Source organism: Morone saxatilis, unplaced genomic scaffold (genome assembly GCF_004916995.1).
Source record: "Morone saxatilis isolate NCDOM2014 unplaced genomic scaffold, NCSU_SB_2.0 Contig12, whole genome shotgun sequence".
Classification (NCBI taxonomy): domain Eukaryota; kingdom Metazoa; phylum Chordata; class Actinopteri; family Moronidae; genus Morone; species Morone saxatilis.
In genome coordinates, this window is record NW_023339674.1 from 18,054,451 (window position 1) to 18,080,841 (window position 26,391).

Sequence of the window (26,391 nt, forward strand, 5' to 3'; positions counted from 1 at the left end):
GTGTCTTTTTTTCCCTTCCTACTGAAAACGCTGTACATTCGCATTTATAACTGTGGTTAAACTTGTATTTAGATACATCTGACCCTCTCCACAAGTAGACTTTCTAATCATTCAAACTGCATGTTCACATAGTGAAAATATCTCCATCCAATCACTGCATCCTCCCACAGATTAACAGTTAACTTGACAGTCCTCATGCCTGTGCGTGAGCCTGGACAAAGTGCAAAATACTGTCACCAGGACACAAAGTGGCTCTCATGTAAAAGTGTGGAGGATACAGAATGTTCCTGTAATCTAACCCCCTTGGATAGTTTAAATATGTTTTTCCGAAGGCTTTAAAGTAGTTAAGATGGCTTCATTGGAGTTATACAGCAAGGTAAGACTGACTGAAGTTGTTGTTTTGCGTTTTACAAAGTGATGTTCCCTTTATCGTTCTCTGCTCAGGGCCTAACGTTTATGGGTCCTTTTTAAAGAAGAGTAATGGTTTAGATATAAAAGAAAAAAAGGAAAAAAAAATATTGCTAATGATGTGAGCATTATTGGGTTTGTATGACATATCTGGTATGTGCTCGTCAGCTTTCCCCAGTTATGTAGCTTTTCATTTGTTTTAGTGCTCATATCTGTACTGATTGATTCTTGAATAGGTTGCACATAAGGATAAATGTGTTGTGATAAAATCTGCAAAAATATGTCATTTTCTATCCTTATTTCCGTAAACTTTGTTTTGCTTTAGTTTGTAAAATGGACAAATTAATAAGAAAATTAGATATGTTAGAAGCGGATAATGGCTAATCCATGCAAGCAATTTAGAGTAGGATGACCAGTGTTAATTTTTAACACTGTTTAGGAGCCTTTTATGCTGATGGGTGACAAATCTTGTCTGGGTGGGGCAGGGTCGTGTTACAAGTTAGAGAAAATGCAATATGTCATGAAAATTTACCTGAACTCCAAATACATGCAGACTGTGTTCAAGCTGCAGGATCACTTTTGCTCTTTATTATTTAATCAGGATTTTTACAGTTTCACAAACTGTCTGTTCCTTTGCTAGGGAGCAAATGTGTGGATTCCTGACCCAGATGCAGTTTGGGTGTCAGCTCTACTCCTCCAGGACTACAGTCTTGGAGAGAAACATATACTTCTACAGCTCTCTAATGGAAAGGTTAGACACACTGTACCATTATATGATCATCATCATAGTCCTCAAAAAACAGCATCATGCTAAACTCTAGTGTCCTCTATCACTTTAACTTTCCGACAAGGACTCCTAACTTTCTTCACCATTTGTAGGAGGTCAATTACCCAGTGGCATCCCCCTCTGATCTCCCACCGCTGGGGAACCCCGACATCCTTGAGGGGGAAAATGATCTGACAGCCCTCAGCTTCCTCCATGAACCTGCTGTCTTGCACAACCTCAGGGTTCGATTCCTGGACTACAGCAGCATCTACACATACTGTGGTGAGCCCCCAATGGGCGAAAGCAGACTGGGATGATTGTCCAACTAAAAGTGTGACAGCACGAGGTCATTGAGATTCATGCCAGCAACAGGCAGCTCCTGTGTGCTTCTGTCTGATGACTGTAGCTCATAATGTCAACTATATTACAGTAGGTCAAAGGTTGAGCGAGGGAGGCAACTCCCTCACTGCCAGTTGTAATACAATTTGACTGTCATAAGACGTAATTACGTGTTTGTTGAATGTGTTTTTTTCTTTTACTCTGTCTCTTTTAACATTTTTGTGTGGTTTTGTCATGAATTGTCATGACATTTATTAGATCTTTCTTATGAAAGCTAAGTGCCTTCAATATCCACACTCTGGTGACACTTTCTTTTCCTTTCCCTCCAGGTATTGTGTTAGTGGCCATCAACCCCTATGACCAGCTCCCCATATATGGAGAGGAGGTAATTGATGCTTACAGCGGTCAGGACATGGCCGACATGGAGCCTCACATCTTCTCTGTGGCCGAGGAAGCCTACCGCACCATGACCAGGTCAGAGGTCAAAGGCTAAAGGTCACATCATGACCAAGTGTTTGCTGACCTTTCAAACTGTACATCATTTAAAATATTTCCTATACTCTCTCTTTTGCTCATACTTTGGACCTGCAACAACACTGATGTAGGATTTGATAGTCATGCTATCTGTGTGTACAGGGAGGAGAAAAACCAGTCTATCATCATCAGTGGAGAGTCTGGCTCAGGGAAAACGGTCTCAGCCAAGTTTACCATGCGATACTTTGCTGTGGTTGGAGGAGCAGCACAGCAGACCAGCGTGGAGGAAAGGGTCCTGGCCTCCAACCCAATAATGGAGGTAAAGGATGGTTGAACACATTGGTTATTTAGGAATAAGGATCTTCCTGTCAATTATGGTTTATAGATACAAACAACACATACTTTTGTCTACAGTCTATTGGGAATGCTAAAACCACTCGAAATGACAACAGCAGTCGTTTTGGGAAGTACATTGAGATTGGCTTTGGCAGAAAAGGCGACATCATTGCGGCAAACATGAGGACATATCTCCTGGAGAAGTCAAGGGTTGTCTTTCAAGTAAGCTCTTTAGCCAGAATGATGATAAAAAACTTTTTTTCTACACAAGAATCTTTCATTTTTCCAGAGTGAGTTGTCTCTACATGTTTATGTTTATGTCAGGCATCAGCAGAGAGGAACTACCATATCTTCTACCAGCTGTGTGCTTCCAGAGAGCTGCCTGAAATGAGATCCTTGAAACTGGGTGAGTTTTCGTTCTCAAAATAATAATATGTCAACACTTCTTTTCCCTTCACTGTGTCCATAACAAATATATGTATATTGTAATGTCCATTTTGCATGCAGTCTGACTGTTCTTTGTGGATTTCAGATGGACCTGAGCGTTTCCGCTACACCAGCCAGGGAGGAGAGATGCAGATTCCTGGTACTGATGATTTGTCGGACCTGGAGCGTACTCGCAATGCTTTCACCATTCTGGGTAGAGTAGTTGCATTCACACACACACACACATACAAACTGTTCAGACTCGTGTAGATTTCTATACAACTGAATCACATCCTTGCTTATGAAGATATAACAAAATATTGGTTGCATTTGTTAAAATTGCAGGTGTGCAGCCTGACCAACAGATGGAGCTCTTCAGGATCCTCGCTGCTGTTCTGCACCTGGGAAATGTCAACATCCAAGCCAGTGGGAGAAGTTCTGACCGGAGTTATATTGATGTAAGAAATGTATTTCTACTCTGTGTCTCCTCTCCCCCAGAGTGCTTTAGTTCTTCTATAAACACATGTTGTTTTTCCTCAGGCAGACGACCGCTCTCTGGCTGTTTTCTCCAAACTGTTAGGTGTGGAAGGTCCTCAGATGGCCCATTGGCTGTGTCAACGCAGACTGGCTGTAGGAGGAGAGATGCTGGTCAAACCCATGTCTGGTCAGCAGGCTGTAGAAGCCAGAGACGCACTGGCCAAACACATATATGGCCAGCTGTTTACATGGACTGTCCAGAGGCTCAACTCTGCTTTGCGCACCCAGGGGCGACAGAGCAAATCCTTTATAGGGGTGCTAGACATCTATGGGTGAGCGATAAGCTTTGTGACACTGGATACAAGTAGTTCTTTGTGGTAAAGTTTGTTTAATTGCACCAGATATGATAAATGGTCTGAAGTGTGTTATTGGCAAAGTTAATTCTGACATCTTCTCTCTCGGGTATCAGGTTTGAGACCTTCGACGAACAGTTTTGAGCAGTTCTGTATAAACTATGCAAATGAAAAACTGCAACAGCAATTCAACAGGGTAAGTTTTGTGGCAGGCTATGTTAATTAAGGTTTATCTTCCTTATAGTTTTCATTCATTCATTCAATCTCTGTTTACATACATTTTGGGATACATTGTCTATGATGCTGAGACTACATTAGACAGGCAATCAGGGCACAAACATCAACATTAGTTTAACAAAATCCTAATTATAGCAATTATGGATTAAAGATTATTATGTGTATTTCTAAAATCTCCCAATGTTATAAGGAAATCAATGTGTCAAGTGCATTGTAGGTTATTCCACAAGCACTTTGAATTTGACCTGAGGAACATGAAGTCTAATCCAGTCCTGAGAGCAGGAGAGCAGCAAGAGTTACAAAATTTGATCATAATAGAAATGATTGAATAATGGATAAAAAATAGAGGAGGAAGTACTGCTCTGTCTTGGCCTGTTTGCTGTGAAGGAAACAAGCACAGACTGTCCCCCTAGTGGGATGATCTGTTCTCTGTGGCCAAGCTGCCCTCACTGTGTTGATTATTCCAAGCAGTTTCTATCCTCAGCGTGGTCCACTCATTCACCTTCTCCTTGAATCTTCTGTTTAGAGTCATTGCAATTGATTTTATTTTGTCTCAAGCTTCAGATTTTATATGATTATTTTGTGTTTGCCTGCAGCACGTGTTCCACTTGGAGCAGGAGGAGTACGTCCGGGAAGAGCTGGCCTGGAGCAGGATCGAGTTCAGTGACAATCAGCAGTGCATCAATCTCATAGAGGGACAACTGGGCCTGTTTGATCTTTTAGATGAGGAGTGCAGGGTCAGTCACGCTGTCCCCCTCTGACCTCCTTTTTTACAATGCATTCAGCTTAATCTTTGCATGTGCACTAAGTTAAATGTAAAAATCTTAGCGATTATTTTAAACAGCGGATTTTTTGTTCTTTTTTAACTTGTTGGCTTTAGTGATATATGTGTTTAGTTCTAGTCTGTGTGATAATCAGATGCCCAAAGGTTCAGATGAGAGCTGGGTGCGGAAGCTATACGACCAGCACCTGACCAGCAAGCCCCACCCACACTTCCGGAAACCTCGCATGTCCAACAGCGCCTTCATCATCCTGCACTTTGCTGACATGGTGAGTGATGAAGGTTGCGCTGATTCTTGGAAAACTGGACAGAATCTGTTTTCGACCTGTAATTTAGTTCTCCAGGGAGAAGCCTCAATAACCAGACTTTATGAATATTTATATTAACAGTTTTTTCCTTTTTCGTCAGGTGCAATATGAATGTGATGGCTTTTTAGACAAGAATCGAGATACTGTCTTTGAGGAGCTCATTAACATTCTGAAAGCAAGTCAGGTACACACGTATTACGTATTAAATGTCAAAAGTTCCTTTAATTTCTATGTGGCCTGAGGATGACTAACTTGTGTCTGTGTGTGTTTGTGTGGGTGTCAGTCTGAGCTGGTGGCTGAGTTGTTCCAGCAGCAGGGAAATGTGTCCTCTGTGGCTAATGGAAGTGTTCGCTCAGGGAAAAGAGCCAGAGAACATAAATTGACAGTGGGCTTCCAGGTGAACAGCTATGACTGCATCCTTTTTGTGGATTGAGTAGAGAATTTGCCCATAACACTTTATGTTTTGTGTTCATTGTGCTTTGTTTTGGTGCCTGTCAGTTCCGTCAGTCCTTACAGATGCTAATGGACACTCTCAACAGCACCACTCCTCACTATGTCCGCTGTATTAAACCCAACGACCTCAAAGAACCTTTTTTGTATGTTTGGCTTGTCTTCACAAAATTAAAAGTTTATGCATTTGATTTTGTATTGTCACTTAAACTGGTGTTCGCACCAAGCAAGCTAACAGCCTTGCTTTGTTAGGTTTGACCCTAGGAGGACAGTCCAGCAGTTGCGAGCCTGTGGGGTGCTGGAGACAATTCGCATCAGTGCTGCAGGTTATCCATCCAGGTACTGAGCACTTCCTGGACATTCATCTTGCTCTCTGTAAAGCTCTCACACAGTATGATAACTATTAGAAACTTGTATAAAGACACTTAAAGAGGATTTCAGCAGGTGAAAGTCATGGATTAAAGAAGATACATGGACCACAGTTGGGTTTAATCTTAAAGGACTAGACTATATCAGGGGTTTTGGTAACTGCATCTATTTTTGGTTTATAGACCATTAACTACAAATTATGTGTACCTTGTATGAAATAAGGTATTTTTCTTACCTTTTATGTAGTATTTCTTTACATTTTTGGGAATATGGTATAGCAATTAATTTACATAAAATACATCAAACCTGTGCAGTAGATATGATAATTTGATTTTGTCTTTATTTATTTTCTTTATTATTATTTATTTATTTTGGTCAAAGTTTCCAGTTTCCACTATTTGAGAGTCAGCCCCTGAACCTACAGTACAAACAATGAACAAACTCAGGAGGACTCGCATCACAACAATCCCTGATGTATACCACAACAGTGCTACAAAATGATGAAAGCATAAAGTAGTATAAATGTTCAGTAATGCAACATATGTCTCTTGATTAATGCTTTATATTTGATTAATTTTCACTGTAGTGCATTGCATTTGCTAGTTATTAATTATGTGAAATTAAGTGGAATAGAAGAAAGAACCAAAAAGAAATGATCAACCGTCTCAACAGACCTATTAAGCTGTTTTCTGTTCAAAATCTTTGTTTCCAGATGGACGTACGAGGAGTTCTTCAACAGGTACCGCCTTCTGCTTCGAGGTTCTCAGAACCAGGAACAGGCCCAGGCGTCGTGCAGACAGACCCTGCCTGAGCTCATTCCAGACCCAGACCAGTACTGCTTTGGAAAGACCAAAGTATTTTTCCGGGCCGGTCAGGTGGCTCTTCTGGAGAGGCTGAGAGCTGAGAGGCTGCGTGTTGCTGCTGTGATCATCCAGGGCCGGGTCAGAGGATGGCTGGCACGGATTAGATACACCAGGATCTGCTGGGCAACTGTCACCATACAGAGATACTGCAGAGGAGCTCTGGCCAGACGGTGAGGAGAGAAAGATAGATACATACAATATATTTAATCAGGTATTACTTTCTTTTACAGTATAGCCTCTTTGGCACATTTTATTTCTGAAAAGGAAAGTGACAGACTATTAGAAAAAATTACCTGTAGTTGATGTGTCTCATACTGATGTTTGGTGATAGCAGGAAACTATGATTATATAGTATATAAGTACATATATATGTATATATTTATATAAAAAGATATGAATGGTTTGTTTAGTATAGCTAATGAAGCCAGGTTGAGCCAGGTCATATGCTGCACAATAATCTGTTGAAACTAGAAAAATAGCGCCAGGTCTGATCCAAAATGACATTTTCTGCACTTACATTTCCCCTTTTTTATTATGGCTGCAGGTTAGCTCTGACCCTGCGTTACACCAAGGCTGCTTTAGTAATCCAGAAGACCTACCGCATGGTGGTGGTCAGACAGTTATTCCTCATGATCCGACAAGCCACCATCATCATCCAGGCCTTTACCAGGGGCACACTGGAGCGCCGCAGATACAGACTGGTCAGCATTTAATTACACCCTTAACCACCTCATTAGTTGCTTGAGTAGATCTTTAAAAAACAACGTCCACCTTCCCATTTTGATTAGTTTTCTTGTCACTCTTTCTTTGAAGTTTTGATCTGATCAGAGAAGTTAATTGTGAATACTAGTTAGTTAGGTTAAGTTAAATGGACAACAACCTGAATTTATGAAACCTTTGTCTCCCTCCTCAGTTGGTGGCGGAGCGGGCTGCTGTGTTGCTTCAGGCGAGAGTGCGTGGGTGGTTGGCGAGGCAGGCGTACAGGCGGGTGCGTGCGGCGGTGGTGTACATCCAGTGCTGTGTGCGCCGCAGGGCTGCCAGGAGAGCACTACTGAAACTAAAGACAGAGGCCCGCTCAGTGGAGAGGTACAGAGAGCTCAACAAGGGCATGGAAGTCAAACTGATGCAGCTACAGCTAAGAGCAGACCAGGAGGTGGGTGAAGGTTTGATTCCGTGATATAAACCTTGTAAGCTCTAAAGTGTCTGTGTCAAGAGGACATTGCTTTCTATATTCACATGATAAAGTTGCATTTGCATGTGTCCAGGCCAGGAAAAGTGCAGCTTTAAGAGAGACCCTGCATGCAGAGCGTGAGGCCACCGGTGCCGAGCTGGAGGCTTTGAGGGCGACAATACAGAAACTAGAGAGCCAGAAACAAGAGAAGCCTCAACCCTGCCCCGTCATCAGCGACAAAGAGGTGGAGGAAAGAAGGAGAGCTGAAGAGAAGGCTGCCCAGGATATCCTTCAACTCACACAAGTAGGTCTACCAACCCAAGAATAACCTGACACATTTCAGAAAGCTGGTGATGGTGTCATTATTAGGAGTGAAGTGAACATTTTCTTTTCCTTGACAATCTTAGTTCATTCTAATTATCAGGACTTTAAGTGTTTATTCTCATTCTCACTCATTTTTAAGGAGTTGCAAGCCCTGCAGAGAGAAAAGGACAATTTTTGCAAGGAGAGAGAGGATCTCTCTGCTCGCTTGCTTGAACAAGAAAAAGCACAAGAAGGTATTGTTCACACTTACCTCATAAGTACACCTTTAGTCTTCTTTCTCTCTGTGTTTTTCATGTTTTTATTTTACTTTGTGTGTGTGCAGAGCATGTGCATCAGGCTGTGTCTCAGGCGAGTGCAGCTCTGAGGGCAGAGCTGGATGAGGAGAGAAGAAAGTATCAAGGCCTCCTGAGAGAGTTCACCAGACTGGAGCAGAGATATGACAACCTCAGGGAGATGAGTCTGCTCACTGAGGTTCATAACCTTCCTACAGACACACTTCAATACTCTGACAAAAAGACAATTTTTAAACTTGATCTTGGTTTCTCCTCACAGCGCACCAAAGGCCACAGAAGGACGGACTCCACCCAGAGTCTGAGCTTGGAGCCTCCCTCACCCACTCTGCTGTCACCCCACTCCCTAACCCCACTCTCCTTGTCACCCCTCCCATCTGCCTTTCCTTCCCCAGAGGAGGTCCGCAGGGTTAGCGTGACATCTCCCTCCTTTGAGAGGAAAACCTCAGTGTGGAGCTCTGAAACACCAATGGTACGAGAATGTAGGAGAGGGAAAAACAAATCTCAAAGAGTAATGTCCCAGATGATAAATGAGTGCCTTGGTGCTTCTCAATTTGAAACATAATCTCAGGTCCCACAATAAAATGTCACAATGTGTTCATTTTTGCTTTGACAGGACCAGTTGATGGAGAAGATGGACGTGGCCAAAGACCCAGCAGTGAAGATGAAAGGGGAGGACCTGGCACATGCTTATGATGCTGTACGAGTGGCCAACAAGTCAGTCTGTCACTACTCACTCCTTCATTCCTATTAGTGTATCAACTTGCTTCCCCTTCAATTGTAGGCTATGATTTATATTTGGTGGATAAATCCTGCTTTGTCAGGTTTCTGGAGAGTCAGCTGCGTGGCCAGCGCAGTCAGCGAGAGGAGGAGCTGGAGGCTCTGAGGTGGCAGCTTAGTCAGGCGATCTCTGGTTCTTCCTCTACTGAACGGCGACAGGTATTGTCTTATTAAGGCAGTCATCTCTGGTGCATGAAGGATACTGTTGAAAGAAAAACGTCTAGCTGAATCCTAATGGAGTGTGTTTCAACATTTGGACATGTTTTGATGCGGCAGGTTTTCTTCCCCTGACCTTAATAGCTCCCATCTTTCTAAAAATTCCTTTCTACCACTTTACTCCTCACTCACCATTTTTCTCTGACATAATCACTCTATTGTCTGTAAAGTAAGAGCCAGTAGATTCTGGTGGCTTGTAATTTAGTTTACTTAAAGTCCCGCTCCACTATAAATAATATAATAATAACAATATTATTATTCTTGTTCCTACAGTTGCGTGTTTGAGTTTCACTGTGCAGAATGATGTATGTGCAGAGTCTGACACTAGAAGGACCTTTTCATATTCAAGTGATTTTAACTATGAGCATGACAAATAGTATGGAAGTCAGTTCTATATATCCTATAAATAATATGCAACTTTCTATGCAAGATTCTGTAAATCTTAATGCGGTAGAAGGATTAGAGTGTGTTAATTTGAAAAATTATACTTTTTTGTGGACACACATTATTATACATCCTAATACACATCCGGAGGGGATCTTTAAGCTTTTTTCTACAGTTTCTACTGAAAGTCAGTTTGGTTGAGAGCGTGTGTTTGTGTGTGAAGGAACTGCAGGAACTACTAGAAGCCAGAGAGCAAGAGTGTGTCAGACTAAGGAGAGAGCTGAAAGAGCTTAAAAACACGGTCTCACTCAGACGTCTCCTGACACAAGGTAAGATCTCATCAGATCACCTGTGAAGGCACCGTACAGGTCTATTGCTGTTGTCATCATATGTGAAAGTCTTCTAGGTCATTGTATTTGTTGTTTACTATTAACTTTCAGAATTAAATGTTTGGTGGTCTCACTGTTTTTCTTTATCACTGAAAATACAACTTTTACGAATATATATAGTTTTGACTTGACATCACAGTATGTCGCTATGTTTGAATCATTAACTCATATTGCTCCTGAAATTATGATGTTAAAATGTACTTGAGAACAGATAAGTAAACATTATCATTAGAGAAATATCCTCATTAGATCAAAAGTTTACATAAATGACCTGATGAAGGTCATTTAAGACCAGATCAACCCTCCAGTTATATTGTCTCTTACATCTCTGTAGTCTTCAGTTTTTCAGTAGTTTGTGTTGATGATTTGATGTTTCCTCTTTCTAGTTCTCCCATCAGCTTTTACCCCAGAGACCTCCTCCTGTCCATCCCGACCGAAGCCAGCAACAGTGACTGGTTTACTGGAATGTAGGAAGAGAGATGAAACCAAACTCATCAAGAACCTCATCACAGGTGAGCTCGACCCCTGTCTGCCCTACTCATCTTCATCTGCCTTGTTGTATAATCCCCAGGGGTATGGCATATCCAAAGTGTTGAGGAAAAGAACATTTTACACTGGAACATATTTTTATATTGTTTCAATTATATTGTGTTTGTGGTTGTGACTGTTGTGAAACCACACAGTTTGCCCCTTTAGAGCAACAGTAACAAACCACATAAACAGTGAACATTAACAAACCCTATATTCAAGTTTTAATGCATAAAGTGCATCTATATAGGTCAAAGCCATAGTAGAAACTTGCATACTTACTCCTTACAAATATGTACGTTTAGTAGGTTAGTTTCTTAGTTTTTATTCAGTGGTTAGGTACAAGCAGAAATGAAAAAGACATTTGACATACAGTATATTTAAATGGAAACCTCTCTAGGCCTTACATTTTGTTTTATCGTCAATTAATCTGCCAATTATTTTCTTGGTTGTTAGTTGATCATTTGGTATAAAAAATGTAGGATAGTGGTAAAAAAACCCTGACATTCCTCAAGCCTAAGTTGCAAAACCCTAAAATTATTGATTCACTATCACATAAGAAACACAAAAGCAAATCCTCACAGTAGAGAGGCTTGTACGGGGGAATACGTCATTGTAGTTACTCCTTAAAGTTGCAACTGGAATAACACAGCGGTCTCCTACATGGGCTGTAAGAGGATTCTTTAAATGCTTTAGAAACCTTTATATGGGGTGACCACAGTTTTGTAGTGTACCCTCTATATATGTAGCATGATGTGAGAAGAACAAACTTTTACTGTAACTGTTACTTATATAGCTGACGAATGTGACCTGGCCTTGTTCTCTCTGCCATTGCTGCTCTCTCTGTCTATTGTCCAGACATCCGTGTTGACAGCGCCCTGTCTCTGCCTCCTGGTCTGCCTGCCAGCGTGCTCTTCCTGTGTGTTCGTCACGCCGACTGCAGCGGAGACCAAACTCACGCTCGCTCACTCTGTAGCGCTGCTGTCACAGCTATGAAGGCGGCTCTGAAGGTAACCTGAGTTCTGAATCTGCTCGGTGCACCATATGGTTGAGGTTTCATACGTAAGGGCAGATCTCACCTCGTGTCGGGTAGGTCAGTTAGGTCAGAGAATCATCGACAACTGTGACTTTGAAACACTTTCATGTGATTGTTTTGTCCTATGTGTGTGTCCAACCCCAACAATCTGGCCTCTAAGGAGAAAGTAATCCACAACAGAGGCTATATACCTCTCACACACACATATACAACATAATAGCACTGAGATATGTATTTGATTTGATCACATTTCATCTCATCTGTCCCTGCAGAAACACAGTAACGATGTGGATATGACAGCTCTGTGGCTGAAAAACGCTTATCTGTTGCATGATCTTTTGATCCAGCACTCCCCAAAACAGGTAGGAGGGACATGTATTTGTTATTTACATTTTACTGACCAAGATCATCTTTGTCCCTACAAACCACAGTGCTAAAATTCACCACCCTTCAAGATTTTTTCTTGTACACAGTCTCTGACTAATAGAATTAAAGGTCCAGTGTGTAACATTTAAGAGCATCATTGATTACTGACATACTGAAAGAATCTCAATACATTTTACTATGTGAATGTATGACTGGATTGATTACTTTTAAGACCCTTGACTCGGACAAACTGGTTCCACTGACCACGGATCTGAGTGCCTTGATCCGTGTCCTGAGTAACCTCTGTATCCAGGCCTATCAACAGCTCCTCTCCATCACTGAAAAACGTCTACAAAACATAATAGGTATCACTATAATGAAAACGATGCTGGTAATGCTGCCCACTCCATTGCTGCCCTTATTTAACCTCCTTGCTCACTCTCTCCCTCAGTCCCTGCTCTGTTGGAGAGCGAGACCATCCCAGGTCTGTCTGGCTCTGCAGTAAAGTTGGGAACGTCCAGAAAGCGAGCAGGCTCGGACCCCAGGACCGTAGGAGGTGACGCTCCCACTATGGCGTTGGTGCTGAGGGAGCTGGGAGCCCTGCACACTGCTTTGTCCCATCAGGCTCTGCCCCCGACACAGATGGAACAGGCCTTCCACCAGCTCACCTACCTCATCTCTGCCTCCGCTTTCAACAGCCTGCTGCTGAGGAAAGACATGTGCTGCTGGAGTCGTGGCATGCAAATACGGTAGAAATATGCACAAATAATCTACATATACAAGAAAATGTTTATCACGTGTGCAACTTTAAATTAGGAATTAATGTCATTTTTAAATTTAATGACATTAATTCTAATTAATTCTGATTTATTCTAATTCAATTTAATGTAAGTTATTTAGATTGAGTTGAATTATTTTAATTCAATTTATTTGGTGGAATTTGATTGAAATTAATTTATAATTAATTTTCCATTTAACTTTCTTTTCTTCATGTACAGTACTTTAATTACATTTTTATTTAACTTAATTTTTAATTTAATGTAATTAAGAAGTAGTTTTCTGTTATGATGTTCAGCTCATTTTACATTAGGAGAACATATCAGATCCATACCTGACTGTATAATAATATAATAAACCACAAACTAAACTTACTAAACATTACCACAGTTATACCATCAATGCCTCCCTGGAACAGTATCAATATTGACTATTTGCAATTATAAAGTAATATTTTATTGCAAAGCTAATGCATATATTGCATTACAGTGTGCCTATGTTCATATTATTACATGTGTAAACAGATTATTTATTAATCAGCCTGTCGTTTTCTTGTCATTAAGCTATAATGTGAGTCTATTGGAAGAGTGGCTGCGGAGCCGAGGTCTGCAGGCAGGGGGCGCTGTGGCCACACTGGAACCCCTCATCCAGGCAGTTCAGCTGCTGCAGGCAGGGAAAAAGTCGGAGGCGGACGCACAGGCCCTTGTTCAGACCTGCACTGCCCTGTCCAGCCAGCAGGTGCCTCTTTGTCAATCTCCATCTGCTTAAAGAGAGAAAGAACTGTTGTGCACTTACAGTATTTAACTGCCTGCTGGTGTCTGTTTTGTTGAACAGATTGTGAAGATTCTGACCCTCTACACTCCCAACAGTGACCTTGATGAAAGAGTCACACTGAATTTCATCCGTACTGTCCAGGTACAGTCTGCAGCTGCAAGGGTTTATGTGTTTATCAGTTTAAATTAGTGTGTCTCATGTGGGCGGTATTTTGTCTCTTCTAGGGGCTTCTCAAAGGCCATTCTGGCGGTCAGCCTCCACAGCTCCTGATGGATGTCAGGCGGGTGTTCCCTGTCACATTTCCCTACTTGCCTCCCCCAATCCTCCATGCTGAGCAGTTAGTCATCCCAGACTCCCTGAAGATCTCCTTCCTGCGCAGAGCCTAAAACACAGGATGTGCAGTTGGGCCTCTTTAGAGCAAATATATTAATGTTTAGCAAATTTAACTCCCAACCTATTGAATTCAGTCCTTTAAAATTTAAATCACTTCCCGGAGGTGTTGTGAACTTCATTCAGATTTTTGAGTGGAGGCACTAACTTGTTTAATTAATCTGTTAATTATCAGTGGATTAGTCTGTGAACTATTTAAGGTCAGAGGTTATGTGAAACATTTACATCTCAGTTAATTAACTGGTGAGTTTAAAATGGCACAAATCAAATGCTAATGCAGAGCAGGAATATGAAGTATTTCTTTAAAAAAAAGGTTTTTAAAAATTTTTAATTGGGCCGTTATGTAATAAGAAATAGCAAAGGTGCAGCTATATCTCAGTACAGTTAGACAAATAAGGAAGGAAATACATTTTTTTTAAATATTTTATTGGAAGCAGAAACACAATGAGACTGCAGTCCCAGTAACCTCAACCCCCAATAAGAACAACCAGAATAAAAAAAACCCAAAAAATTAGAAACATCTCGTGTATAAAAAAATTCTCATGCGAGTACTTTGTACCACTACACATCATCAGTAATACATATTTATATATTCACAAACATTTGAAAAATAGAAAACAATAATGAAATATCAAAATTAAGGAGACAACAATTGGCATCAAAACATCAAATAATTATGCGTGCTGGCACAATACATTTTTTTCTTTTTGTTTTATTGTTCCTATCATGCACCATTTCTGGAAGTACAGGACTGGCGTCGCTGTGCAGTGTGCAGCTGTCTGTCTGTGTGGCCTGGTCAGCTAGACAGAACAGATCATGCATGTCTGTCCACTTTGTGTCTGTGTGCTTTTCATTGTGCTTCTAACATTTATCCTCGTCCTTAACTTCTGTGTGCATTCCTGTTCCACATGCCAGTCCAATACCCCAACACGCAAACTGAGCCTCTGAAGGAGTAGGAGGAGGAGGAATTCCCTCGACTAAAATATCATTGTCAACAGCAATAAATAAAGATTTTTTTTTCGTGGCATTTCCAGCTATGTGACAGTTGTGTACCTGTTATTTAAAGTTATTAAAATACTGTGCAGATGTCCCATAAATAGAAGACCTTGTACACACCAGCGATTAGATAGGTAGTTTTTCCACTGTATAGTCTATATGAAAGCAGAATAATTCCAGTGTAAAAGGCAGAAGCTAGCTGTGTATATTTATTTCTTAATGAAGCCCATTAAATAATCAGATTTGTGCAAATTGCTTGTCATTTATCTCCAGTGTGTACATGGCCTTCCTATATCTTTCAATAATAGCTACATATCCAGATTGGGCACTAGCACACACATAATTCCCAACTGCCCGGTCACCCAGAACAAAATTCAAGTCTACAAAAGAGCAGCAAACTTCACTTCACATAGTCTGACGTGTGTTTGTTACATCTGAGCTATTTACAATGCCAATCAACAACAATTGATCTCTCTGTTCCAGATTATTTTCCTCTGCGCTGAAAAGCTGCACAAAAAAATTTCCGTCTCTCATCAGCTCTACTACAGCTGTGATATTTGGCCCATTACGATAGAGACAGCATGTACAACATATCAGACAAACACGTGTGCTGATATAATAAGAATAATAATCCACAATGTAAACATTATAAGACTGCTTCAAAAAAACGGCTCATCTACATAGATTTTTATAGATTAGATGCATAGAGTTCAGTTCTTACACCTTGTTCAAAAGAGAGGGGGTCTGTTATCTTATTCATTTACGATCAAGTGCTTTGGGGGTAGAGGCCCTCACCAGTGGCAACTGAGGCAAAAAGAGGCAGAACACCCTGTCAGTATTAAACTTGGAATCATTTCCTCACCTGGATGCTTTTAAGTTCAGAAAAACATACACACCTCTCAAAGAAATAAACTGATTAACATTATTTTCCTTTTTTTTAAAAAAAGAAAAGAAAAGGGCATTCATGAACATAATAATTGAATTAAGAGACATGCCGGAAAATTCAAAAGGCAATTAAAAACATTTAGTTTCATGTGAAATTGACTCTTCATTAAAGAAAGAAATGTAACTGAAGCCTTGATGTGTACTTCCTGTCATTCCATAAACAATTACTGAAAAAACTAACAATAGAAAGTATAAATGTGTTATTACGGGTGCATTAAAGACCCCTGTGCTTCTAAATCTTCACACTACATCTCTACTAAACTGTAGGCCCTCTTTTAAATGTCAGCACCAGACCTGGTGTGGTCTGGTTCTGCAGCCCTTTAGCAGAGGTCTGACATCTGCAGTGTCAGGGATCAGGGTTACAGCTTCTGCAGCTGGATCATTAGGGGTTGTGGGTGGCTGATCATTACAGATTTGTGCTCTCCCTGGGGTGCAGGGTGTGTTGTTTTGTAACCCACGTAGATATTTATCTTCGGAGGATGTTGCTTTTGCAAAATAGGATCTCAGGGGTGTTTTTATTCATCCTCTTACATGCAGGTTTTGATTTGGCAGTTTTTCTTCTTCCATCGTGCACCTCTTAACACACCCAGTATAGGTCTGTCTGTGGAATGTTTACAGTAACACAATAAAGATAAGATATAGGACGCATCCTCCCCAAAGTAAAATACACTTACAAAATCTAAATGAACACCCCCCTCTGTGTGATGTTCTTTGCTTGTGATGGCTTCCTGTGATTACATTTGCAGGTAACAGGCAACACGGGCGGCTACATGAGGTCAACATTAGAACATCTTACATGTGATGAGCTCCACACATGCTCAAATTATACACTCGGACACGATCACTCTCACACGCATGTAGTCTGATGAATCACAGTGCTTAAAGGCGCGTCTTCATCAGATTAATCTCTCTATACAGTCACTATACAGGAAACAGACAAACTGTACGAGGGTCAACAAGACAGAAGGCATTGAGGGTGTCAGGCAGTGTGCTCTGTTACAGGGTAGACGGACATAAAGACGGACAAGGACAATCTTTCATCCATCGAATAATCCTGTATATAACTTTACATATCTCCTTCATATATATTATGATATATATATATATATATTTAGATATAAATATAATTTGGAAGAAAGCAGTAAATAAATATTAAAAATTATCATAACTAAATAGTGCTTTGTTCCCAGTATGTGTTCGCCACCCAATATCTGGAATGTTTGAGGCCTTGCAGCCGTTGCGTTGTTGTTAATGGGTCAGTTGGACAGTTGGTCCTGTTGTGCTTAGGGCTCGTCTTGGCATATTTCAGTGATTATCTGTTGGCACTTGCGGTCCCCTTCTCTGAGCGGGTGCAGGCCAGGGAAGGGATGAGAGGAACTGGAAAGGTTGAGGGGGTAAAGTAAAAAGGCAGAAAAGAAAAGTGAGAAATAAAGCCAAAGTATTAAAGGCTACAAGATATTTCTCACCCTAACCGGTCAGACGAAGCGTGTGTGTGTGTGTGTGTGTGTGTGTGTGTGTATGGCATGACTCGCCTCTGTGGATAGAGGACAATAGATAGATGCTCAATGTTTAAACTCTACATACTGTTCATCAAAAGGATGGACAATAATATCTGCAACAATAAAGACATTGGTGCTTTTTTGAAGAAAATGAGAGATGACTTGTTCAGCACTGTGTCCTTCCCACTGAAATAGATGTATTTACAGCACTAGATGTGTGGTGACTGTTGTCTTATCTGTGCTTTTACAACACTGGATCATCAGGGCAGTGGCTAGCAGTGGCTCAGGGAAAACACCAGGGCAGTAGGATGTCTGATTTGAGCTTCAGACAGGGGTCGTTTTAAAAAAAAATATGTCTTGTCTCTTAGCTGCGGCCCTCCTCTGCAGAGCGCTGGTCAGACTTGAGCTTGACAAACTCCTTGGCCACGTCGTCGTTGTTGCGTTGGGAGAGGATACGGAGGACAGTGAGACCCGTCTCGTCCATGTGGATGCGTTTACCCAGCGGCAGCCAGCAGGCGACGCTGCCTTTGGAGGCCATGTCCTTCAGCTGCAGGACGGCCATGCCCACGGTGCGGTCCTCTCGCGCAAAGCAGTAGTCCTTTACACATACCTGCAGCTCGTAGCACTCGGGGCCCACCTCGTTACTCAGTGTGCTGCAGTGTGGAGAGGACAGGCAAGTTTGCTCATTGTAATTTTCTACAACCTTAAAAGAAAAAACAACCAATCACTATCAGCGTTATTACTCACAAAGTGAAGGTTTCGTTATATTTGGGAGCCCAGCTGTTGTTCTTCGACTTGGTGGCGTACTTCCTCTTCTTGTCGCTGAGGTGAGGGCCGATGATATAGACCTCCACAAATGGCCGGAATATTCCCTGCGTCTGCCACCTCAGGTCATTGGCAGCCACCACTGAGACAGAGATGAAAGGAAGGAGAGTGGAGAGGTGTGGGTAAGAGAGAGAGAGAGAGAGATTCATGTGGAGAAAATGTATGAGTGAAGAGAAAATTCAGAACAAGAAAATACTGGCTGTCCCTAAGGCCTCATATCCAGCTCCATGGTAAGATAGTGAAAGGGGAGAATTGGGAATTTATTTCATTACAAAGTTTTTCTTTGGCACTGGCTGTTATTCCTATCTCATATTATGACATTTACTACTAACTTTAAAGCTCTCACTCATTTATTTATTTATTTTTCTTTGCTAGACCATCTCCAGGACGTCTTAGTGATCATTTATACCCTTATATAGACTGTATACTTCAACAATACACATGTAATATCCATTCAACTAATCATTAGACTGGCTGCTCCAGTGATGACTTAGGGGAGTGAAACCTTTTTTTTTTCTGTTGATCATTGTTAAAAAGCCACACCAAATTTACCTTGATTCAATGTAAAACAATAAAATGTGAGGGGGGTAGGGTATATTTTTGCATGTTTAGCAAAGTAGTTTGAAATTACTGGTTGAAGTCACAGGATTTCTTCTACTAAACTGTCCTTAAAAAAAGAATGAGTGAATGTGTTCATCTGCTCTCTCTTCATGAAACGGCTCCTAAAATTATTTAAAGCTGTGTGGTTATTTTAGCTTTTATTAAAGGCTCTTGGCTCATTACAGAATTGTGTTTGCTCTGTCAAAATTAGATTTTAACTGACTCACGCATGCTGGATTGAGGCTGGAATTTCTCGCCTTTGTGATTTTGATGGTTTATATTTTTGCTCTGTGTTGAAGAATATTTTCTGTTTGTCTGAATTCTACGTTTCTGGCTAAACAAGCAAAAAAATTCAAAATAGCAATCTCAATGATGTTTATTTGTTTACATTAATTTGACGTATGTAAACAGGTTGTTTGCTACATTTCAAACATACAGATCGTTTGGCATCCAAGTCAAGATCATCATACTAGCTTTTTCCAGAGAAACAAAATCTTTTCCTTTACCTTTCACTGTGACCTTGTGCTCTCCAGTGTTGGGGTGAGTGAAGATCTCCACATGGATGGACACCTCTCCAACAGCATCGTCTACCCCAGAGCCTGACAGGACAGACAGAGGGCGAGGGGGTCATTGTTAGTGCCGTTAAATTTGGAAACATGGACTCTGTGCGCTTCTATCACAGACCAAACACTGACACAAACCACTGTGCCCTCTATTCCAAATCCTCCTCTTCATTTTGAAAGGTTACAGACCAATTCCATTTCAATTTTAGAAACGGCACATTGAAATGGATTTGACTATAACCCTTTGGATATCACACAGAATATTGACAAGGCAAACATTTCTTTATACTAATCACTGTGTAAGAGGAGGACTTAAAATAAGGTATAGTGGTCTGCTTGTGCATATGTTGTGGTCTGGAAGTGGACAATCAGACAAAGCTGCTATGAGTGGGCATAAGCACTTTAATATAGGTAGTACTGCCAGTCGATGTAATGCAGTATAACTATAATACATTTACTGATGAACTAAGTGGCAAAACACCTCTCCAGTCCAGTGGATAGTTTCGTACTGACCTGAAATAGCTGTATTAATTCCTTCAGTAAGGCATTCTGCATTATCATTAGACACTGACTGAATAGCCTTTGTACAGATTCAGCGAACTGAGAGGTAATAATTTGGATCTAGTGAGGACGGTAATTTGTGCCCACTCATAGACGCAAGGTGTCTGTTAGGATGCAGGGTGGTTAGTGAGAGGCAGAGAAGAAGACAGGAGAGAAGCTGGAGAAACTGACAGTGTGGTTCCCCCGACATAGATCAGGTCAGGACATGCTCAGATGGATCGAGACAGGTGGACACACCCATTCCTTGGTAAACATTTTTACCCAAGCATGGTAAGAGGAGAGACGAGAAAGAGGAAGGAGCTAACGGAGGGAGAAGTAGTTCAGCCTCTCAGATCTGTCGATGAAGGATGGCACGACTGATACCCAACTTTCTACATAAAGTGTGTCTGGAAGACTCAAGTTCAAGTCCAGATCCGTATTTTTCAAGTATGTTTTTACTTTATCACCTAATATTGTCATCATGTTCCTCCGCAGTGTAGTTTTACTATTGCTATTCATACACAGGACTATATTGCATGTCTGTACATCCTGGAAGAAGGTTCTCTCCTCTGTTGATCTTCCTCAGGTTTCTTTCTTATACGACTACAAGACTAAAATTTTACTTGTAATATTCTAACCTAACTAGTAGCAAGTGGTTAAAGTCAAAAGTTTCTTTGCATTTAAACCCCAAATACCAAATATATTTAAGTCGATCCATCCCCCAATCCAAGATATTTCAACTCTGGATCTGGACCCAAGTTCAGGTCTTAGGGTCCGTGGTGCCGTTCTTGTGGCTGTAAGATTATTTTGAGGTGAAGAAGAAAGTGATGGCACCACTTAGGCTCCAACTCTTGTCTGGGAGGGAGATGGTGGACAAATCTTTCCTCTGTGTCACTGTGTGGTTTTGTGCTGCATGTGAACAAGTGGTTGAGATCCACATACAACTCCAGAAGGATACGGTGACAGATGGACATTAATTTTCAATGTTTTAATTAGTGTCTACACTCTGTCAACGGTATCTTTGTGGCGACGACCAGCAGCCTGCGTGTGTGTTTTCGACCATCCGCCCACTAAACAAGGTGTCTGTGGGAGTTAGACGGCAGAGTGTTCCTGGCATGCAGCTTTCTGCATCTCTCCAGGGAGCATTATGGGATTGTTGGTCTCGCTGCCAACAGGACCAAAGAGAGCAGCAGTCATCCATCTGGCCTTGTCTACTCAGTGGAGGACATCCATAAAAGATGAGAAAGAAACTTTGCTGGCTGGAAGGCAGGAAGATGTTGCCAAGAAAACACAGGCTTTTCTTCTTCAGTACAACACAGCAATCAGACGTGCAAATTTAGTACCATATTGCAAATCTTCACCAGAATAGACATTTATTCTAAACTTGTACTGCGATTCTGCCATCACCAGAGCTTGCTGAATATTCACAAATGACCCATGGTTATTTCAATTACAAATAGTGCAGCTCATAGCCTGCAGTGTGTAAGAATGGTATTCATCAACCGCAGTCGACTTCATAAGAATAAATTCCACTGAGCTTCGTTCAGTCATCTTGCTCTAATCATCTACTCTAATACGGTTGGAAAAACTATCCAGTGAAATCTGCTTGGCAGGAAGTTAATTTGCATCCCTGTTACAGTCAAGGACATCCAGCAGCTCGCGGGAAGGCTAAAGACACACTACTTTGTTTTCTATATATACCTCCACTGTGGAAGCATTACAATTTAAATTTCATAAGCAAATGAATACCTAAATGTGAAATGTAAATGTGTGCAGACAACTTCATTTGAGTGCATTAAAGTGATTAAATGTTTTAGTTTGAAATTTCTGAATTTGTGTGGTCTGAATTCCATTTAAATGTCCAGAAGGTAAGTTCTGCAATTTCAAAAACTTGATTTAAACACTCTTTTAGGGGTCAGACATAAAGTCTAAGCATCAAAAAACTATATTCAAGTTTCTTAAATTCATAATTTTCTGGTCTAAAAAAAATCTAACTTTGTATGCAATATATATGCAACTGAAAACCCTGAAATGTTTTCTTTCTGAATTTGTGAACCCAAAACCCAACCTGGTTTATGAAATTGCAAAACCTACTGGAAATTTCAAAGAGGGCAAATCAGACCACACAAATTCAGACAGATGGATTTAAAAGTAGTAGTGTAGTGTTCAATTTCACGATTAGGTGCTTTGCTTTCATACTTAGGAGCCTTAACCATTTTACATACCACTGTTGTCCATCTGAGGGGACTGTCAGTGGTGCAGCGTCAAATGAATTCAATACACAAACTAAAATAGCTGAATGCATACAGCTGCATCATCCCGTGTGAATGTTTGTGAGCAAGAGTCAGATCTTTTGATACTAATCTAAAGTGACAGAAATCAGACCACCTGACCTGAGGGACTGTTTCTGATTGGCTCAATCTGTGGTGAGGGGATGAGTTGAGCACCCTTTATCATCATTGCTGCAGGGAGGGCCATGCTGCACGTGGGGGCGAGTTGTGTGCGTATGTCTATCTCTGTCTTTGGTTGTGTGACGGTAGAGCAGGCAAGGACAGGGAGCCCTCCCAGACAAAGTAGAGCCAACAGCCATCATCATCTTCAGAATAATCCTAGTCCTCCTCATCAGCATCTCTCATTTCAAACACAGTGGGAGGGGCGGTAACATCGGGGAAAAGGATTTCCTCTCTGGTTTTCCTCGCTGGAGACAGACAACGCTCATGTTTCTGCTTCAGCAACCTTAATGACAGTCTAACTCAGTCACATTGGTTTTGCTCAGTCACTCGGTCTTCTTCTCGCCCATGTACACACACACACACGCACACACGCTCGCTCGGCCCTCTGGCCTCTGTCAGTGACATCATGCTGGATAAGGATTCCTCCACACGTTAATGCATTTCTATTCTTTTTGTCTGATGTCAGCACATCATGCTTTTAGTGTCTGCTCATACATACAGTCCATGGCGTATGTATTCAGTGCAGTTCCGTACAGACATCAGTGTGTAGATTACATGCATGAATGCATAAAATCTATGCTCTTATTGTTGTGGTGGGCATGTGTGTGTGCAAAAATGCAGAGATAGAGAGAAAAAGAGAGAGGGAGTATGTTCAGTCTGTGCATTGCATTTGTCTGTTGGGATGAGTTTGAGCAGGCAGGGAAGTTTTGAGGATGCACATGGGGGGAGAGTGAGGGTGGAGGGAGTTGGGCTTTGGTCTGGAGGCTTTCTGGTGGTCCTGGATGTCTCAGGCCCTGAGCCTGAGTGCCACATACCCTTGTCTGGGTAAACATCCTCACTAGTGGTGAACCTCACCCCCTTCCCGCCGAACACTGGCCCACAGACGGGAGTAGACAGAGAAAGGAGAAACACGTAGAAATATGAGGTTTGCAGAGGTTGAATTTAAGAATTACAGAGCAGAAAAACAGACCAACATATATACGTATTGCACCTGAAGATGGTAGTGATCCTGATAGATAAATTGTTCAGCTCAGTTCTTCCGATCTGCTGTGCAATCCTGTAACATGCAAAGCTCAAACGGACCCACTGCTGTAAAATGTACTTAGATATGCTCCAAAAAGCGCAGTGCATTTTGCTAATTAAATTTTAAACTACCATCCACTCAAATGGCATTTCTACCAGCGGTGCTCAGGGACAGTGTGTCAGAATCAGCGCTTCCACAAAGATGATGGCTGTTATGTAGCCATCTGACGGTAGGATGGAGGCTGAGCAACAGAATCAAAGGAGCGAGAGAAAAGAGGGGGTGGGTATTTATTTTTTCATTGCAAATAGCTGTCAGATCATGTAAAGAATAGCCTCTGTGTTTCTGGAAGCTGGCTACCAGGAGACTCAGCATTTCAGAGCAGAGAGAAAATATTGTGCATCTACATCCTCGACTTCATGCTCTACAAAGCATGTGATATATTTTCAGGATATAGAGCTCAGTGTTTGGGAAACCCTAACATCAACAGAGGAGTGGGAAACACTGAGTGTAATAATGTAACATTAGAAATAAACTTGTCAAATGTAGATACTGTAAACAAAGAGAATCAGAAAGTTCCTCAAAAACAGAGATAGGGAAGAGTGTCACACAGTGAGTAAAGATCATTAGGTTACCTTGTGCGTTCTGTGACTGGACAAAGGTTTTAATGAGTTTGTCTGTAGCCTGCGTGTAGAGTGACAGGGCGTAGTGGAGGGACTGGAGGTCAGGACTCTTCTCCAGGAACGTCTTCTTCAGACCGACACCACCAGCATGGAAATATTGCTAACATACACAAAGGCAGACAGACAAACAGATTTGACAGTCAATTCATTGACGGGGTATTATTTGAACACTATTTGGGTAATTGATTAATCCTTATTTTTCAAACAAAAATGCCAAATGTTAATGGATTTAAGTTGTAAAATCTGGGAATAAGCTGCTTATCTTACATTAAAGTAAACTGAATATTGTTGGGTTTTGGACTGTTGGAACTAACAAGACATTTTATGACTTTATTTTGGGCTCTAGGAATTTTTCACAGTTTTCTCATGTTTTATAGACAAAAGGATTAATCAATTAATCAAAAAAATAGTTGGCAAATACTTCAATAATGAAATATAATTGTTAGTCGCGTAATATAGCTTGTAAAACAAGACTTTGCCAGAAGTGATTTTTTTGAGTTGCTAAAAATTCTAATCTACTAACAACAGCTAAATCAAGGCCCTGAAAAGTCTTGTAACTTGTAATTTCATGTGTTCATACATATACATATGGAAAAAAAATGATTCTAAATGACATTTTCTGTAGGTTAAATGTATCAATGCATCAATCACAGAGCTGGCAAGGCCACAAAAAAAACACAAAGTCTTATATGTTGGGGTATTATACACCACACCCTAGATGCCCCTGTTTTTACCTTAATGGTGTCCAGGGCCAGCTCTATCACAGCGCACTGCTTAGGTGTGAGCGCTTTGGCCTCCTCACGAACCATATGCTCCTGAAGACGACAACAACAGAAGCACAGAACAAAATGACCAGTCTGTTGATTAATATGCCCTGTCTCATATTTTGTGAGCAATCAGTCTTGATCTGAAGCACTGATGCCCGGCCAACAGCCTAATGGTGTAAAAACATATTGTACCTTCAGCTTGGACAGCTGTCCCAGCTCCTTGGCTGCGTTAAAGATGAGCTGAGTGCCCTGGAAGAGACAGAAAGATAGGAAGAGAAGACGGATAGAAGAAAGGCAGAGAGAAGGGGGAGTATTGTTATTATCGTGACAATGCAGGGCAGCAGTAAACGGCTTAGTGTCACACAGAGGACAGCGACGTTTCTGACACACACATTCATAAACAGTCACTCTAAGCCGCTTTACAGATGTCAAGGTACTTTCTCCTTCAAGTGTTGTTATCACACTTATCTGTGTTTTATTCATTCCAAAACACTACACTCTCCGCTGCACACACACACACAGAGTGAGACATTTCAGTACGAAGAGAAGGGAAAGTGGCTCAGCTCGGAGTGAGGGCAAGAAAGAAGACGTTCTCGTGCACTCATGAACACACGTGCAGACACACACACACACACACACACACACACACACACACGTAGCAGCTATGCAATTACACTGAAGTGTACGCAGGTGGAAGTCCAGCCTAATTCAATACTCTGGCCCACCGCACCTTCACACCCTATCTCTGATTACAGCTTTAGACATGAAACATGCTTTTATTATATAATGTACAAGGCTAGAACTTATTTAAGTTTTAATAAACTGATAATGAAACATCACAATCATTTCTTAATGAAACAAAACACATACAAGAATTTCTGTGCATAAGAGATTCATTATTCATTAGAAATATTACAATAGTGTGCACTCTTGAAACTGTGATGTGTTTATTTATGTGTTTCAGATACTTTAGATTCAGTCAGACGACCATGGGAGAGTAATGCAGCCACCCTCCACTGCTATGCTATGTTAAACTGACAGAAGATATGATAGACAGTGGTGCCTTTTGTTTCAGGAGCTGCTGTGAGGAAAATAACTACTTTATGGCAAAATTTCTGACCCCACAAGCAGGCTTTTGCGGCTAAAATGCATCATAAAACGCAAGTGCCAACCATTACTTGCTTGCAGCTTTGCATCATGAAGCTCAGCCACTTTGACTTGCATTGCTACTTGCAGCTGAACCACACCTTATTTTATCTTTACTGTGTTAAGTTGCAGCGACGTAGATAGCAATCATGAAACAAAACAGTTTTGATGTTTTTTTAAATCCAAGTGAAATTAAGAGTGACTCCTTGTTTGTGATGCATTTGAGCCGCAAATGTCCACATTTAGATTAGAGTGTATGACCTGTGGTGAGGCTGGGAGTGTAGGCGGCTACTGCTACAGCAATTCACAGCATATAAACAGCACTACAGAGGAATGTTGGG

At 41.2% G+C, this 26,391-nt stretch overlaps 2 protein-coding genes across 2 annotated transcripts in view; one reads left to right on the forward strand and one right to left on the reverse strand.

Annotated features, from left to right (window-relative positions):
- Positions 1–232: 232 nt before the first annotated feature.
- si:dkey-110c1.10 (unconventional myosin-Vb) lies at positions 233–14,880 on the forward strand. Its single transcript, XM_035652998.1, is given in 36 exon segments — positions 233–376; positions 1,049–1,159; positions 1,288–1,456; positions 1,843–1,987; positions 2,150–2,306; positions 2,402–2,545; positions 2,648–2,729; positions 2,856–2,963; positions 3,095–3,207; positions 3,290–3,558; positions 3,696–3,710; positions 3,712–3,775; positions 4,413–4,553; positions 4,735–4,866; positions 5,006–5,089; positions 5,189–5,302; positions 5,404–5,501; positions 5,608–5,694; positions 6,437–6,757; positions 7,132–7,288; positions 7,501–7,740; positions 7,853–8,062; positions 8,222–8,315; positions 8,405–8,553; positions 8,635–8,844; positions 8,989–9,089; positions 9,197–9,311; positions 9,976–10,081; positions 10,528–10,653; positions 11,528–11,679; positions 11,978–12,067; positions 12,304–12,436; positions 12,523–12,820; positions 13,412–13,586; positions 13,683–13,763; positions 13,847–14,880. Coding segments are annotated over 36 exon segments (4,980 nt in total). The 5' UTR covers positions 233–349; the 3' UTR covers positions 14,009–14,880.
- A 4-nt stretch (positions 14,881–14,884) lies between these two features.
- Positions 14,885–26,391, reverse strand: part of unc13a (unc-13 homolog A (C. elegans)) — a 44,319-nt gene continuing 32,812 nt past the window's right edge. The window contains exons 37-42 of the mRNA XM_035653672.1: positions 25,097–25,153; positions 24,872–24,952; positions 24,090–24,237; positions 19,384–19,476; positions 18,200–18,359; positions 14,885–18,105 (exon numbers count right to left, since the gene is read on the reverse strand). Coding sequence (XP_035509565.1) covers positions 17,817–18,105; positions 18,200–18,359; positions 19,384–19,476; positions 24,090–24,237; positions 24,872–24,952; positions 25,097–25,153 — 828 coding nt within the window. The 3' untranslated portion in view covers positions 14,885–17,816. The remainder of the gene's footprint in view (positions 18,106–18,199; positions 18,360–19,383; positions 19,477–24,089; positions 24,238–24,871; positions 24,953–25,096; positions 25,154–26,391) is intronic.